The 18022-nt window shown below is 37.5% G+C and overlaps 2 protein-coding genes and 1 non-coding gene across 6 annotated transcripts; 1 reads left to right on the top strand and 2 right to left on the bottom strand.

The window, feature by feature from the left end:
• Nucleotides 1-5842: 5842 nt before the first annotated feature.
• On the top strand, nt 5843-10033 carry LOC121256570 (putative SNAP25 homologous protein SNAP30). Of its 4 annotated transcripts, XM_041157417.1 has the most exons (7): nt 5872-6044; nt 6174-6247; nt 7041-7632; nt 8560-8653; nt 8765-8895; nt 8977-9074; nt 9672-10033. In XM_041157417.1, exons 3-7 carry the CDS (start codon nt 7138-7140, stop codon nt 9769-9771), a joined length of 918 nt encoding a protein of 305 aa, XP_041013351.1. In that variant the 5' UTR covers nt 5872-6044; nt 6174-6247; nt 7041-7137; the 3' UTR covers nt 9772-10033. The 4 variants fall into 4 exon arrangements, with proteins under 4 accessions (XP_041013348.1, XP_041013351.1, XP_041013349.1 ...); XM_041157414.1 differs by lacking the exon at nt 6174-6247 and having other exon boundaries at nt 5843-6044; XM_041157415.1 differs by lacking the exon at nt 6174-6247 and having other exon boundaries at nt 5872-6131.
• Nucleotides 10034-11253: 1220 nt separating this feature from the next.
• Nucleotides 11254-14326, bottom strand: LOC121254886 (probable inactive purple acid phosphatase 2). Its single transcript, XM_041155081.1, is given in 3 exon segments — nt 11254-12241; nt 12244-12748; nt 13528-14326. Coding segments are annotated over 3 exon segments (1959 nt in total). The 5' UTR covers nt 14230-14326; the 3' UTR covers nt 11254-11489.
• Nucleotides 14327-17245: 2919 nt separating this feature from the next.
• LOC121256796 lies at nt 17246-17346 on the bottom strand. The gene has a single exon (XR_005939087.1). It is a non-coding gene; the product is annotated as a U6 spliceosomal RNA (small nuclear RNA).
• Between the last annotated feature and the right edge of the window lie 676 nt (nt 17347-18022).

Raw genomic sequence — 18022 nt, forward strand, 5'->3', positions numbered from 1 at the left:
GTATTTAATTTTTTTTATATTTGATATTTTTAATTTGGATATTTCACTTTTTTATGTTTGATGTTTGATCTTCCATCTTCCAATATATATATTAATATTTGGATGTTAATTGTTTGGCATGTTGCTATGTTTGATATAATTTCAAATTTCTTGTTTGCTTGAGTTCATGGATATGCCAGCAAATTCTAGTGTGAGCTCTCATTTCGATGTCTAGGGTACCCTTACACCTACCCTTACTCTTACCCCTACCTCTGGCCCAACACCTACCCCTACGGCACCTTGCTCTGCCCCCAAGTTTAGCAAGAAACATGCTTCCATAGTTTGGGCTCATTTCACCAAACTAGAATGCGGCAACCCCAATAACCTCTAAGTCAAGTGTAACCATTGTAGAAAAATTTATAGATGCCACTATAGGAAACATGGCACCTCAAAATTAAATGTGCACTTAGAAGAACAATGTAAAAAAAGTCCAATATTAAGATCATTACAATAGAATAGCCAATCTAAGCTTGAAATTGAACTTCAAAAAATGGCGGATGAGACTAGTAGGGGTGCAACTTTGAGGGGGTATACTAAGTATGATCTCGATGAGCGTAGAAGACACCTAACTCTTATGGTCATCATGAACGAGCTACATTTTCAAGTTGTTGATGGGAAAGGGTTCCAAGCGTATTCTCTCTACTTGGAACCAAGGTTTAATATTTCTTCTCACCACATGGTGGCAAAAGATATAAAAAAATATTTTTGGTCTGAAAAAAAGAAGTTGAGGGGTGAATTGACGAGTCAATTTGTTTGCCTTACCACTGATATTTGGACATCAGTCCAAAATTTTAGTTATATGTTTTTAACTGTGCATTTTGTTGATTGTCGTTGGACATTGCATAAGAAAATTATAAAATTTTGTCAAATCACCGATCACAAGAGTGAGACAATTGGGAAAGCCTTAGAGGTCGCAATAAAGGAGTGGGGGTTGGCCCGAGTTGTTATAGTCACAGTTGATAATGTCTCGTCTAACGAAATCGTATTGGGACATCTGAAAACCTATCTTAGATAGGCAAATAAGACAATTTTGGGTAGTGAGTGTCTGCATGTAAGATGTGTAGCACATATTCTGAATCTTATTGTCACTGATGGTTTGAGGGATCTTCATGACTCGATTACTCGAGTCAGGACTGCTGTGAGATGGGTGAGATCTTCTTCTTTGAGGTTGGAGAAATTCAAGGTTACTGTGAGGTCTGCAGGCCTAACATTCAAGAATGGTATTTGTATTGATATGCCTACACAATAGAACTCAACATTTTTTATGTTGGATGCGGCCCAAAATATAAGCTGGCATTTACATTATTGGGTGATGAAGATATCCAATATGTTAAATATTTTAATGATCACGGGGTTGGAGAAACCTGGAGATGATTGAAAAATTGTATCTATTTTGTAGAGTTTTTTTATGCTTTTTTACGAGATCACCACAACGATATCTGGAACTTTGTGTCATACATCCTATCAATTCTGTTAAAAAATATGTAGAGTAAAAGAAAAATTAGATGACATGGTCGCGGGTGGTCACATTATGCTTCGGGAGATCACATTGGTTATGAGGTCAAAGTACGACACGTATTGGGGAGATTTTACTAGGACTAATATTTTGTTATATATAGCTGTCGTCCTTGACCCGAGGTTTAAGGTGGATGGCATGGTATTTGGATTGGTCCTTGCGTACGTGCAAGTATAATCGGAGCTTATTGTAGCAAGGGTTCAAGAAACCCTTAGTAGATTATTTGATGAGTTTACCGTCCTACAAGATAGTAATATTGCGGCACCTACACCTACCCCACAGGTTCCAAAAGTCGAGGTTAAGAAATGACATAAATTGGACTGGGGTGAGAGGTTTGAGCATACCTCCTTCATCCGGAGTTCTGTAGAGGCTCAGTTAGAGATAGACAGATACTTAGCAGCAGAGCTTCTACCATTTTCACGAGATTTCTATATATTAAGTTGGTGGAAGGTAAATGTCTTGAAGTAACCTATTATTTGAGAGATGGCTCGCAGTCTTTTGATCATCCCTGCTAGCACCGTAGCCTCAGAGTCGTCCTTTAGGATCGGATGACATGTATTAGATTCATTTCGGAGTTCATTAGCTAATACCACTGTGAAGGCTTTGATTTGCACGCAGAATTGGATCAAGAGAACTCCACTTCATGTTCTGAATGCTGAATGTTCTGAGTATGAGGAAGCCGACGTCAAGGAGGAGGGTGGTGATTAGCCTGAATCTGGTATTTATTTTAATTTCATTTTTTAATTTCTTATTAATTAATTTATTTTCATTTAATTGGTATTCAGTAATTTAATTTCAAGTTTAATTGTTATAGTGATACATGAGACGGCGTCTACGGCTACCTTCAATGTAGTATGACTTTGTATTGGACTCACCACTGTCATGGTTTGCACAATTTGTCCCTTATTTGTTTTTTGCATTTATAATTTTATATCATATTTTAGTATCTAATTATTTTGCTTGTATGTTTTTTAGTTTTTATATTCTCAATATATATATGTTGAATCCTAATGACCGATCTATGCATATATGCCTCATCTTCATCTCAAATTCTAATGGCTTAATCCTAATCTCATCTTGGTTAGTACTTTTAATATTTTGTATTTTAATTTTTTAGATTTTTGTTTCATTTTATAACTTTATAACTCTAATTTGTTTTATTTTGAACTTATTAATATTTCAGGTTTTATAACTTATTAACTTTTATAATATTGATTTTCAATCTCACAGTAATCGACACAATTCATCACTCAGTGAACACAGCGCCACCCAAATTGATCAAATTGAAAAGTTATGATTTTGTTAATTTGCAATTAAGTGTAATGTTGCTACAATAGTTAATAGTGTAATTCATTAATTTGTAATATTTAATATTTTTAGAGGATTTTGTAATATTGCAATATTTTATTAGTTCTCTTAATTTGTATAATTGTAAATTATAATAGTTTAATGCCTTAGTGATGATTATTACTTAATTAGTTAATAGTTGAAATTTAGTATATAGTTAATAGTTCTATATATATATATTTCAATTTTTAAATATATTTATTTATTTTAGTTAAATTATGGGTCCAAAGTTGCCCAAAAACGGATTCTGGGCCCAAAGTGACCCAAAAATATATTATGGGTCATTTAGGGCCCAGATAACTAAGCTGGGTTGAAAGCCCAATAGGGGGTGCTGGGCGGGATACAAGAAATCCCCACCCTCGCCCATGCGGGGGCGAGGGGCGGGGTGGCCGCACCCTGTAGGGGGCGGGTAGCACCCCTATAGGAGGGTGTAAGGGTGCACATCGTCATAGAGCTCGAGGAGGAGCATAACTACGCAATCAAACTCGGTTTCAAAACTACCAACAATAAGGTCAAGTCCAAGGCACTATTGATAGGAATGTCGGTAGCCAGGTCGCTGGGAGCCACTGAGGACTCAGGCAAAAACGACAAGGATTGAGATGAAGAACAACGATGGACTCAGGCGAAAACAACGAGGACTGAGATGAAGAAGGTGATGAACACGAACTGGGACTAAAAAGAATGAGTGAAGCAAACCCTGAAAATGTAAGGAGGGAAAGGCCTTATATATGGCTGCATGCGAACTGAGGCACCGTTGATGTTACGGGTAGGTGGCCTCTGGAAGCCCAAATGGCGTAGGGCTGCGCAAGCATGTGAAGCCACGTCGGACACGTTGAGAGCACGGACCAATGAATGGCCCAAGACGTGGGAGACGCGCCCCACCCGATCCAACCGTCGGGAGACATGGGGACTGTAGACGTGGGAGGTCACATCGAGCACGTGGAGATCAAGGGCCAATAAACGGCCTCGAACGAGGAGAGGTCGGAGGCGCGCCCCCACCCAATCCAACCATTGTGAGACATGGAGACTACGGCAATCGAGGCGATGCCCACATCAAATGACGTGGGTAGGTGGCCTCGGGAAACCCAATCGATGCAGGGCTATGCAGATGTGGGAGGTCACGTTGGGCACGTGGAGAGCACGAGCCAATAAACGGCCTAGGACATTGGGTGGCGCGCCCCAACCTATCCAACCATCGGGACATGTGGGGACTGCGAAAATTGGCGACACCCACGTCAAATGACATGGGTAGGTGGCCTCTAGAAGCCCAACCAGCGCAGGGCTGTGAAGACATGGGAGGTCATGTCAGGTGCGTGGAGAGCACGAGCCAGTACACGACCCGAGACAAGGAAGGCATGCCCCGAATTCAACGGTCGAGAAGTTGGAAAGACAATGGAAGCCAAAGTTCCCTTATAATGACGACAGGGGATCGACCGCAAGGAACGGCCCGAGGAAGGTACGGCAAGAATGTTTTGAATTCCCACCACACATGTGCTAGGAATTCGCGGGGGTACTATGAGGGGAGTAATCCCAAGGGCCGGGCCGAGGGAGTGGGCTCGTTCCACGAGGCCCGAAGAATCCCGAGGCCCGAGGACAAGGGCTGGGCTAGGGAGGCCCAGGAGGTGAAGCGACCGAGCAAAGCACACTGACAAAAGGACGGGAAGCAAGACATTCTAACACTGCAACTGGCCGACAGTCAGGGATATCCCTTGTGCTTGAACCCTGGCGTCCGAACAAGTCAGAAGGATGGATGTACCTAACCGGAACCACGCCGCATTTAATGGAACAGAGATGGGCACGCCACAACAGGAACCACACTGCATTTAATGCATCCCGAGGCTCGACGCGCCATGACATGCCTCCTGGGGTGTTAGTGACAGTCGCAATCAAGCCTTGCAAATCTGCAGCACAACAGGGAGTTGGCAGGGACACCCGACTCCAGTACGAAGCTGCACATCCACTACCTCTACCTCGGGATTCGCCCCGGCCAGGTATAAATACCCCATCCCTCAGCCTGGGGAGGGATTTAGACTCTTTCATACTTCAGCTTACATTCTCTCTTTCTCTCCATCCCAACAACTAACTTAAGTATTGGAGGTACCACGGCTCCCGAGCCCCCCATTCTCTATCTCAACAAGATCCAAACCGAGATCAACAGTGTGGAGTTGTCCAGATCGCGAAACACGACATCGACAATATGAGTTAACCCATTTTAATTATGGTTTTAAATGAGTTTATTTAATACAATTTTTTTAATAATTTAATTTCTCAAGAGAGGAACCTTAATTTTCTTAATTTCATGATTGATTAGTATCTTATATTAGTAAAAATGATAATGATGTGTATACAACTTTTTTCACAATTTTTTTTTATATAATTATATTTTAAAATGAGAGTATTTTTATAAAACAATATTTTTTTAATAATATATTTTATAAAAAAAAGTAAATCTTATTTAAAATATGAATATATAAAAAATTGTTAGATGTATATCATTTTCTCATAGAAAAACAAATTATAATGATGAACAATGGTCAATATTGATGGTAAGGTAATGCGTTTGGCCCCTATACAATCTATTTGATTCGTTCATTTTTATTTCCAATGTTTTTTTAATTATAAAACAAATAATCAGAATAATTACACTCATCCAAAAAATTTACAGTTTATTCGGTTGATAATATTACTCTAATTTTGTTATAAAAAAAATATATTACTCTAATTTTGTATAGAATTTACATGGGATTCGTTTATCGTGTAAGCGTACGGATGGATCCTCGATTAAAGCGGCATCATTACCCTCCTCTCTCCTATTATTTATTTATTTTTATATTTTGCAATAAACAAACAAAATTTGTCAGCCATCAGAGATTCAGAACACAACGGCATGCAATATTTAAAATAAAAAATAAAAACGAAAGGCACTCCAACGGTCATAAATTTGTCAGATCACTCAAAAAGTGCACTTTCTTAAGAGGGCGCTATATCGTACAGTTCTCTGCTTTTCCGCGACGCCACCCATCTTTGTGTGAAAATCCCACGCGTACAAAGACGGAGATACATAGAGGAAGAGATAAGAGAGATTTCTCTGCGATACCTTTCTCTCGGTCAAATTGAAGATCTATATCCTCAAGAGGCCCAGGTATGTAGTGTTAGTTTTCATACACAAGCCCATATATACTGGTTCGTGTATGAGACTTTTCTTGATTGACGGAACTCCAAGACGAAGGTTTTTCCCTGATGTTTTCTTTTCTCGGAACTTAAATTTCAGGCAACCATCTGTCACCGTTCGCTCTTAGTTCGATTTCTCCTGATTCTGTTCCCGGACCTCGATCTTGCTTTCTTGTAATGCGTCTCTGTTCTTGTTTTCTTTGGTTTCGGAGAAAAACGGGGAATGTTTTTTAGTTGTTTGGTGCATCTTTTGCTTTGGCACCAGAATACACTGCATTGGTTTTATTTTTAATTTCCTTCCCCCCCCCCCCCTCTCTCTCTCTCTCTCTCTCTCTCTCTCTGTGCTTACTTTGCTTTTCTACCAATGGGCATGGCTGTTCATTGATTGCTCGATGGCTGAAACTTCACAAAATTATTTAGTGAAATATAGTTCTAGGTTTATATTACCTTTTTAAATAAGTTCGTAAGCCTTGTGTAATTTTTAAAAAAAAAAAAAATAGATCATATGAAAATAATAATAATTTTTTAACAGGAATCTCGTTTTTTTCAAAACGATTGAACGCCGTTTGTCTACGACTATACGTAGTCTTAATCGGATAAAATTCTTTAGGTGTTCAGACTTTATTCCTTTAGATTTTGACATTATGAAATTCTATACATACTTCCTGCATACCTGAGTTTTTCTCTCTTTACCTTTTGGTAGTTTGGATTCCAAAGTTTAATTTCCAAAATGTCATATAACTATTAAAGGAAATATAAAATGAGTAAACATAAGCGATGTCTTTCTGGATGTTGCACCAAGCCGTTTGCCATTAGAGATCTTTTGCATTTTTCGTTTGAACCCCTGTATCATCCAATTGTAACGTTTGAAAGAATTATCATAAACTTCCATTCGAAATTGTTGGCTGTATTTGAGCGATGAAACAGATCCATGCCATTCTAACTGATTGACATCTTCTGTTTCTAGGTACAAGCCTTGAATCATAGCGCAGAGGTTCTTTTGGTTTAGGGAACTTGGACCAAGAATATTTGTGGTGATATAGGAATCTCGGTTTATTATCAAAATGTTTGGATATTTTAAATCGCCAGTGAATAAGTTATCTAAGCAGAAGACAGTGGATCCTGGATTTCCGTCTTCTAACCCTTTTGATTCAGATACTGAATCTGAGGCTAAGCAAACTTTTAAGCCCGCACGACGAACTGCTTCAGAACCTATGCTGATAACTCCAAATTCCAACAACCCTTTTGACAACGATGATGATGAGAGAATAGGGGCTTCTTCTTCATCATCCTCACATTCTAGTTCTGCAGTGGCAAGAGACAGATACAGAAATAATTTCCATGACTCGGGAGGATTACAGAACCAGAGTGTGCAAGAACTGGAAAACTATGCTGTATACAAGGCTGAGGAGACAACAAATACGGTAAACAACTGCCTGAAGCTTGCAGAGGACATGAGGGAGGATGCTACAAGGACACTTGACATGTTGCATTATCAGGGTGAGCAAATCACAAGGACCCACATGATGGCTGCTGATACGGAAAAGGACTTGACTCGGGTAAGTTCATTTGTAATCTTGCTAATGAGAAATACATGATTGTGTGTGCAACCTAGGAAATGGAATGTAGTTATTAGTTTAATGGAACCATTTTATGTCCTGCGCCTCTGACTTTGATTATCTAGGTTGACCCTGCTTTCTTGAAGATCCTAGACATTTTATAATATCAAGTGCATCACTCATGGATACTAAGTGCAATTTAGGCCTATGCAATAGAAGCAGGGATGAACAATTAGGGAAAAAAATAACGTATACAGAATGTACTGGCTTACAATGGAGATTCCTGGTGAATATGCGACTGTTTCTAGATTATTGTCGAACATTGTCTCTGGATTCTCTTATATAGGAGAGCGTGCAGAATGCAGGTACTATGTAAAGAAGCTCAACTGCAAAGCTGGTTTGCAAATCAAAGCTCAACTACTATGTCTCTGGATTCTCTTATATTAGGGATGCATATGATTTTAAATTTTGGTTTTTCATCTTTCAGCTCTAATTACTGGGTTATGCCCTTGTTTTCATTAGTAATTTATTGCTTGTCCAAAAAATATTTCATGTTCCATCTAGTGTTTTATAAAGAGTATTATCAGTTTTGCTGCTTAGGCATCTTCAATGAGGGGTAATATGAGTATATATAATTTATTTAGGGCTGATAAATAGCACGCCAGATTCTGGCCAAGATCTCATTGTACCAAGTTAAAAGGGGTTTAGTTTAACTTGAGTTTCACAAAGCAATTACATGGGAAGACTCTCTGACCAAATTGACCACAATACATGTTCCATTACGATCTAATATATTATAATGTCTTCAATTAAAGATTTAATACGTTTTCTATATGAAGAGGGTAGCTGCCATTGTTATTTCCTGGACTTCCTTTTTTTATCTTTCAAGCAGATCATCTCTTTTTTATCATTCATTCTTTATTTCAGGGTGAGAAGCTCTTAAATAACCTTGGTGGCATGTTCTCTAAGACTTGGAAGCCAAAGAAGACTCGAGAAATCGCAGGGCCTATAATTACAGCAGGTTTTAATCTAATAAAATTAGGGTGTTTCAGTTGACATTTTTTTTATTGATCTTAATTCGTCAAAATACCGTGATACATAAATCGCAATCTTTATTGTACTGGCTGAACAGATAATTCGTCCAAAAGAACTGAAAACCACTTAGACCAGAGGGAAAAGTTGGGTCTAGCTCCTGCACACAAAGGACGGTCAGCTTCTCGAACACCTCCTCCTGAACCAACAAATGCCTTGCAGAAAGTTGAGGTCTGTGTTTATGATTATCAATTAGGTGCATATGATGCAATATTTGCTTTGGATTTTACTAATTGAGGGTTACCAATTTAGGTCGAGAATGCCAAGCAAGATGATGCACTTTCAGATCTAAGTAATATTCTAGGTGATCTGAAGAATATGGCAGTTGACATGGGAGGCGAACTTAACAGGTCAGTCAATAACTTGCAAACTTCACATTTTCCATCTGTATCTGTACTAATTTCACACTGAAGCCTTAAAAAGCAAAAAATTGAAGCTATGACCGATCTTTTTGTTTTTGTTTTTCATTTTTCTCTTTCTTTTCTAGCCCGAGTTTTTCTTCACAGAGTAAGTAACCTTTGCTTTTTGTTTGACAACCTTCAGAAATGACGTCTTTAGCCATATTGATGTGTTTCTAAGCCAATCTAGTAAAAGACTTCCCCCCTTTATTCTATTAGGAAAATAAACCGACTACAGTATGGAATGAGCAAAGCTATGGTATGACATGAATAAGTCCTTGGCATTCAAGTATTCAGTTACCGTGACAAGTTTCATTAATCCTATTACCAGCTCCTAGTGGAATACTCTTGGCACCATTAGTAGATTTCACCATGATTTTTCCTCAACACAATCACATGACACACCGGATTCTTTTTCAGAGTAGAAAATTTTCTCGAGGATTTTTATATATTCTCGTTTTCCTTTTAATTTATTTGGCACTGTATCTCTCTTTCTCTCTCCCTCCCTCCCTCCCTCCCATAATATTCAATGTGATATGGTGATTGCAGGCAAAATAAAGCCCTTGATCATCTTGGTGACGATGTGGATGAGCTGAACTCTCGCGTGAAAGGTGCCAATCAACGTGCACGCCGTTTACTTGGGAAGTGAATGCTGACAGGGTTCAATTACCAGCTCACTGTTCTCTTCCAACTTTTCCCTACTTTCATATTTATTAAATTTTGTTTTCCCTTCTTTTGGTTGAAAGCTGTCGCCATGGATACATATAACTGGTTTTCTTCCCATTCTTTATGCATGCAAAATATGAGAATTATTTATTTTTTTATTTTTTTACCTCAATGGTTTTTTTCTTTTTACTTTTGCCTTCGACTATAAAGCAGCAATGCAAAATTGTCCAATGATTTGACGACTATATGGTACTTTAATCGTTCTTTATTTGTTAAATATTCCTATACATAGAAAAATTTATAGATATGATAATTTTTTGAGCAGTAAAATGCACCCCTTTTAATTAGAGGAATCCATCTTCTGGGATCTAGAGTGGTACATGTTGTAGAAATCATCTGCAGAGTAGACATCTAGAGCAGATGAGACATGGCACCTAACAATTATTTTTATACCAAAGGTTTGAACTTCAAACGTGGAGGAGGAGGAGCATTTGCCCCAAACAAAGCTTCTGCCACTTGAGCCAACCCTTTGGGACTAGCATGAATTTGACTTTAATTTTAACAATCCTTTTTACCTTTGGGGTACCTTGCATATTAGTTGCCCGCTTGCCATAGATAAAAAAAAATTCTAGACAACGGGAAATAAGGTAATTATGTTGCGCTTACATACTCACGACTGCAACTATCATTTCTCTTCAATTTATAGTAATAGAAAGGGTAATTTGAATGCCCTTTAGACTGGATTTTATAATTAGGCAGGTACATATTCTTTTCCGCAAGCAATTTAGCAGTTTGTTTTTGTGGGTTATCCTAGAAATCAGGGAAATTATTGTATTTAACAAATATTCTAGAAAGAGTCAGGCTACTCTGCCGCCCAGAGTAACCCGCTCTACTTGACCCAATAGTTGCAAAAGTAACTTTTTTTTTTTCATTTTTCTATTCACATTTTTTAATGTATTTAAATATTTTTTAAAAATAAAAAAAAAATACATCAATACACTTAAAATCACTTCCTTCGTCATTAAGTAAAAAAAAAAAAAGTAATGCTATATGCAATCGTAGAGTGCGCAAGCGCTGTACAATCACTTTGAAAAAAAATAGGATCTACAATTAAATTTTTTTTTCCATATAGGTTCTGTATTTATTCAATTTTTTTTAAAATGATGATTACACATCGTTTGCACACTCATGACTGCAACTATCATTTCTCCAAAAAAAAAAAAAAAAACAATTTTACTGAGCCGTCAATTTGGGGCCGCAGACTAGCTTTATACTTCCAGGAAACACAATTTGGTTCAATAAGATCTAGATTGGAAGGGGTCCCCACAGTTCCTCAACCAGGGCCACTCCTAAACATATCCGACTACTCGGCCTTTTCTACTTGCTAGAGATCTAGCAGGATTAAGCAATAGAAACATGGTGTTTGCTCCAAAGGCACATTGCACATTCATTTGTCAAAGTATACGAGTTTCAACCGTATGAATACCTTTACATAATGTATAGATTACACAAGGAAAATTATGTACAATGATTTAAGTTATATAAGGTCGTACAAAATTATCCCAGCTCCCTAGCTTGGGCATCCAACGAGTAGGGAGAGCATCCTTCACAATACTTAACCTTGATACGTATTTGCACATTTTAAGTACATAATAGCTAGATTTTGGGTACTAACCAATACATTGCAAGACAATCTGGAGTTCAGATATCCTCAGTCTTCACAGGAGTCCAGTTATTTCTCCTGGCAGTCTCTTTCCTGGCACGTGAAACAAAACCAAGAACGTAACCTACAAAAGCCCCAAGCACTAACACGCTCGCTCCCTTAACATACCATGAGAAGGTGGACTGAACCAAAACACCATCAACACCAGCAGCACCATAGCCACTGAGGACTTCTCCAGATGCTAGAATCTCGACTGTATCATGCACCTCCCCATCATGGTTCCCAACATAAGAAAGCGTAAGCTTCTCCTTAGTAGCAACCAATCTAGTATACCCAAACTCACCCCCACGGTACAGAGAGTTCTTTGGTTGTGGGAATATTGGGTCATTTGGGTGGTTAGATCTAGGTTCCCATATGGGTTGCCAGTCTTGCCCTGCCATCCCAATCACAACATGGACAGGAAATGCCTCCCAGTTCTTCCCATTCAGGCCCATGCTTCCACAAGTAAAGTTATTCACTGGACAAAACCTCTCATATCTATGGACATGACCCCACAATGCAAGGGTCACCTTGTTTTTCACGAACAAGGGTTCCAAGTGCTCAAGCATCCTCTCCCTCAATGGGGCATCCCTCCCTTCATTGCTTGTTGTGTACATGGGTCGGTGGCCTTGGACTACCACAAAAGGGGTCTTTTTTCGATCAACTGACTCCAAGTCATGCTTTATAAAGTTATATTGGTTGCTCCCTGGAAGGAAATTGGTCTCAGTTGACATGTACACGAAATGTACTGCCCCATATCAAATGAGTAGTAAAGGTTCCTTGTGGCTGGAGCTCGGGTTCCAGTTGGTTCTGAAGAGTTCCCAGGCATGTTGAACTTAAGGCTATAAGGTATGCCGCATTCACCACCCCCATCTGTTCCATAAATCCTCTCAGACCACTGAGGTCTCCAAGGCTGTGACGGCCAGTTGTACTCATGATTACCAATGCACACATGGTATGCTACTTTGGATGCAACAGGTTCAATCTGCGTGAAAAACTGGTCCCACAACCATGCATATCCTCTTGCATAGCTGATGTCACCAATATGTGACACAAATGCAGGCTTGTCCCCCAGAGCATTAACATCACGGAGGATCCATTTCATGGTTGCTATGCTTTCCTCTTGCGTACGGAGAAATGTTGAGTATGGTGTAGCCGTTCCCATGTCACCGAACAGGAAAGCTACTGTTTCATCAGAGTCTCCATTCCGTGACATGAAGCTGTGAGTTGCACTCCAACCTCCAGAGTCACTTCCAACCTGTTACAGGCAACATCATTTTGTTTCAGGTATAGACAGTATTTAAGGCATTAGCTGCAGCCAGGGCGGATGCAGACCACACAGTGGGAAGAAAAGTTGCTCCTTACATAAGTATGTTCTATCAAGATTAACCATACAGATATCTCGCTGTGTATTGACGTTGGATTCAGCATTTAGTAAGAGCGTCTTCTCTAGATATGGATTACTATGAAAACTAAACACAACTTCATAAAAGTAAAATAAGGCATGAGAATCAGGTGCCTTCTTTTCCTGAGCCATGATCATGCAGATGATATCACCAAAAAGGGACAGCGATTTCAATCTTTAAGAGTTGCATCACTGGACAACCCCGAGTAAAATAGGCAACCAACACACTAAGTACTAAGGCGTCCAACAAGCACCAAATAATCAATGGAAGAGTCACATAAGATCAAATAGACCTGATTAGTCTATGCAGCCAGAGCAAAAGATGTAATTTATTTTTTTGATTGACACCGGATATCTGAGAATAAAGTCCCGACTAATCCCAGGGCGCATAGGCCAAAGAAATTTTCCTTAAGTGTCCCTCAGCTAATTCAAGGGAAGTTCCCGATGACTCCTAGAAATTATTTGCACCCAAAGGTATCAAACCTTAGTCCTGGAGGGAGGATACCACGAAGAGGCTTTTACCACTTAAGCCAATCCCTACCAGTGATCTTAACAAGAAAAATCATTAATAATCGTCAACAGAAATTATATAGTGAGAAATAGAAATTCCTTTTCTTAACAAAATCGTTTACCTGATAATAATACCTGGCTCCTTTCTTCAAGTTCCTCATAACCCCATCATGGATCCACCCAGGGTCTCTCCACCCGATACTCTCATTGGCTGGGGACTCGCACATGTCCTCCCTCTCGTACCTCCCAACACGTGTGATCGCCATGTGACCAAGCCGATTTTCTCTCTCCCCATACCTCACGTACTGCCTCTCCCTACCATTCTCCGTCAAGAACATGACCCGCATCTCGTCTTCGTTATCCGTGAACGCCAGGTGAATCTGCTCCGGTCCGCGTCCCGGCCCAAACCCGACTCTCTCGGATTCAGCCAGCAAGTGGGCCGTACCGGGCAAGGGATTGTGGTCGTGATCGAGGCGGTGCGGGTCGACTTCGGACTCAAGCCAGCTGAAGATCCGGAAGGAGTAGTTGGATCGAAGGTTGACCAGGGGGAGGGAGATGGAGCCCGACCCAGAACGCCAATTCGGGGAGGACGACAGGAAGGTGTAGCCGATGAAAGTGTCGTTGGACGAGTTCGGGGGCGAGTAAATCCCGAGCCAGTCGAGCTTCGAGGGGGAGGCGATACCGGACCATTGGATGAGTATCGAGTCGCCGGATCTTCGGAGGACGGTGGGGGTTACGGAGATGGAGACGGGGGATGGGGTTGATGCGTTAAAGAAAGAAAGGATAAAGAAGAAGAAGATGAAGGGTGTGAGAAGACTCATCATATTCAGATTTCTTCCGGGCGGAGAAGATGAAGAATGTCGGAATTTGGGTGTGCGGTTGAGTATTGGGTTGCTTATGGATCAATTCAATTAGGCATATGCCGCATATCCTTGTACTCTTAGGTCACCTTTGTACGGTGAAAATGTTATGTAATTTGATTTTATCATATCTAGTTATTATAATTTTTTTAAAATTTTTATATAAAATATAATAAATAATTTATTTTTTTCAAATTTTAAAAAAATCATATTCTAATAATATTTTATTTAATTTTTAATTTTTATCTCAACTCACTATTTATATGATATCAAAGGCTCTGTTTGGATAGTGAACGTGTTTTATCTTATCTTATCTCATCTCATAATTTTAACTTTTTTAAATTTTAACACAACATATAATAAATAATTCAACTTTTTCTAATCCTAAAATATAATAACATTAAAAAATAATATTTTAACATTATTCAACTTTCATTTTTATCTAAAACTATCTTATCTCATTTTACTATCTAAACTGTGTCTCATGTCTTTTCGTTTTCCATTTAATATTTGGTAAGGACTTTTTTTAATTGAAAATTTTCTTGAGGTAAATAAAAGTAACGGTACATACAGTCATAGTGTGCAGGCGTAATTATTTTGAAAAAAAATATAGTTCATTATTAAAAAATTAGTTTTTTTCATGTGCGTCTCATATTTATTATTTTTTTAGAAAATATTATATGATGTTTGTGCATTTTATAATTGTAAATATCATTTCTCAATAAATAAATATTAAAAAATACTATTATATCTCTTAATTTATAGCATTTATTTTGTCTCTTGATATTGTACCACAGTATAATACGATGTAGTTTATCAAAAAATTAAAAATACAAATATAAAATAGTAGAAGAAATAAAATAATAAAAATAATAAATTATATATTGACATATGGTACAAGGAGACGAAGATAATAAGTAAAATTTAAAAAAAAAAAATGCTAAGAATTTGTTGCTTTCCGGCCACCCAGGTGGTACACGCGCCTCACCAAAAAGGTCAGTCATCGATCTACAACATACACAAGCAGTGTCTCAATTGGAGACGTACGTAAGCTACACGAGCCGCATGGAGAGAGATTTGGACGTTGAGTTTAGATGAAATGAGATAAAAATTAAAAATTAAAAATTAAATAAAATATTTTTTTAATATTTTTTTATTTTAAAATTTTAAAAAATTAAATTATTTATTATATTTTATATTAAAATTTATAAATATTATAATAATTATATGAGATTAAACGAGATAAAATGAGTTTTGAATAAAAAAATACATGTTTTGTATTGTTTGATTTTTCCATGATCTAATATATTTCAAAAACTGCTTTACCACCCGTTAACCATCGGTACGTGTGGCAAACGCGTTGATACAGTCTTATACCAATAATATTATATATAATTATAGAATGTATAAATGTTACGTAATTATTTTAAAAAATAATAAAATTTATTATTTAAATTTTTATTTTTTATGTAAATTTTATATTTATTTTTTTTAAAAAAATTAGACAATACTTACGAACTCTATAAACGAAAATATGATTTCTCTTCGAACAAATAATAATGATAAATACATGAGTGGATAATGGTGCAGAGGGTGAAAACCACGTGCGGCGGTTTTGAAATAGGAGCACAAGTCACTCAAGTACTCCTCCAACATTTGATTGTTGCGATAAATAGTCAAAAAGTCCTGTAGAGGATGACAGAAGTGTCAATTTGTGTCATCCACTACGTACGTGAGACCATGCGTGCCTAAGGTTCGATTAATGTAAAGCCTGATATGATGAGGTCGCTTGTTGAGAATGTGCATTGGCGAGAGCAAGTGATCATGGATTCATGTGTTTAATGTTAGGCTAATTATTAAAAAAAAATAAATCGTATTTACAGTTATAGAAAATAAATGTTGCACATTCATTTAAAAAAATAAATATATATAAAATTAATATGAAAAAATTAATTTTTTAATAATAAATTTTATTTTATTTTTAAAGAATATGTAACACTTGCATAATGTAGCATTACTAGTTATAAAAACTATTTAAAGTAATACTTTGTTTTTACAAATGTTGTCTCTCGATCGAAGGAGATGAACAAATCGTAATCTACTCGGAAATTATAAGGTTGGGAGGTTGTCGAAAAGTATCGTGTCTTGAATTTGGGAGGGGATGATCCTTGTTAGAACAGAATTGGACCAGGCTAGGGCATCATGGGCACCATACCCCATCTCATGCCCCCAAAAAAGAAAACAAAAACTATTAATGCTGCCCAAGGGAAATTAAGTAAGGATTGAACCTTCAGTGAATGGTATAAAAGAACGCAAAATTCTCTAGCATTCCACGCATTCATGCCATTGCTATCTATTTTGTGCAGTCAGCCTCCAACTTGCGGTCCACTCATTAACAGGCTTTAAATGACACGAAGTTGAAAGAGTTTCTTACTCGAATTAATCATGATTTTTTTTTGTTTTGATCGAGAACTTCTGTAAGACAGGATCTTTCAGATTCATCACTATAGAATAAATTTCGGTCTCGTATACTGTCCCTTCAAAAATTTTTTATACACAAAATTGAATAAGTCACTGACTTCGCCAGAGAGTGTGATCCCAAAGAATTATTTCACTTGTAAGAATCTCGAACCTTGAAGAGCTATACCACAAGACAGAGGCTTCAACCCAACCCTTTGGGGTTAATTAATCATGATATTTACAAGTACAACGTGATATATTATTACATTAGTAAGAAAATGTTAAATTTATCAATCTTTATTAATGGAATTAGTTAATGTGGTAGGCTGCACGTCAACTTCCATACATCAATGTATTTTGTTCATTAATAAAAATCATTATTCTATTTAAAAAAATATTTTATAATATATTTTTATCCTATTCTTATTCTATTTGGATTATGTGATATTATCTATCAATTATTGAATTTATAATTTTAAAAACTAGAAATTAACTTAATTCTCGATTTGCATTGAAATTAATTAATTAACTAGAAATTAATTCTCTGCTGGTCATCCTTGCGCAGAGACCATATTAATCTTCTTTGTATCGTTCCAAATTTATCGGATGTCCCGAAGGGACAGAAATTAACTTAATTATTTATGAATAATAGATAACAATAAAATTAACGATAGTGTAATTAAGGTATAGAATAATTCAACCCAAAATAAAAAAGAAAACAAAATTTGTGGTAATGATTCACGTTATTACACTGTAAGAAATATAAGTATTTATAATAAATTATTTACGATGAAAATAGACTACTTTTTATAAAAAATAATTATTTTTATAATAAATAACTGATCATAAATAAATAATTTTATTGTATTATTAATTGCGTGGCAGGTTTTATTCCTCTCTAAGTTCTAAATGGGCCATCCTAGTCCTAGACATACATATATAATACGTGAGACCCATTAATTGATTGGAGATCATGCATGTGGTAATTGCCGACTACACCCAATGCAATGCAATGCGAACCCCATCCGTGGGTGACCCCAATTTTCTTAGGCAATTATATTCCCCTTCATGCGTCTCTTGCTTTGCATTGAAAACTCTCCCATCCCCACGTCCCTCTCCCTTTCTACCCCTAAACCCCACTGATCCTTCCCACAACTCCACCTCTCTCTCTCTCTCTCTCTCTTTCTCTAAGAGCAGCCATGGAGACCTCTCCCTCTTCAACCACCACCACCACCGCCTACACTCGCCGGCTTTTGATACTGATCATGGCTTTCCTCCTCCTCCTCCTCCTCTTTGG

This window comes from Juglans microcarpa x Juglans regia, chromosome 3D (genome assembly GCF_004785595.1).
Source record: "Juglans microcarpa x Juglans regia isolate MS1-56 chromosome 3D, Jm3101_v1.0, whole genome shotgun sequence".
NCBI classification, from domain to species: Eukaryota; Viridiplantae; Streptophyta; class Magnoliopsida; order Fagales; family Juglandaceae; genus Juglans; species Juglans microcarpa x Juglans regia.

Bases quoted from the DNA above. Each gene is read 5' to 3' on its own strand.
- LOC121256570 (XM_041157414.1), top strand. From the start codon at position 7,138: ATGTTTGGATATTTTAAATCGCCAGTGAATAAGTTATCTAAGCAGAAG. The intron at 7,633-8,559 runs GTAAGTTCATTT...TCTTTATTTCAG, and splicing joins CGGAAAAGGACTTGACTCGG to GGTGAGAAGCTCTTAAATAA. The intron at 8,896-8,976 runs GTCTGTGTTTAT...TTACCAATTTAG, and splicing joins ATGCCTTGCAGAAAGTTGAG to GTCGAGAATGCCAAGCAAGA.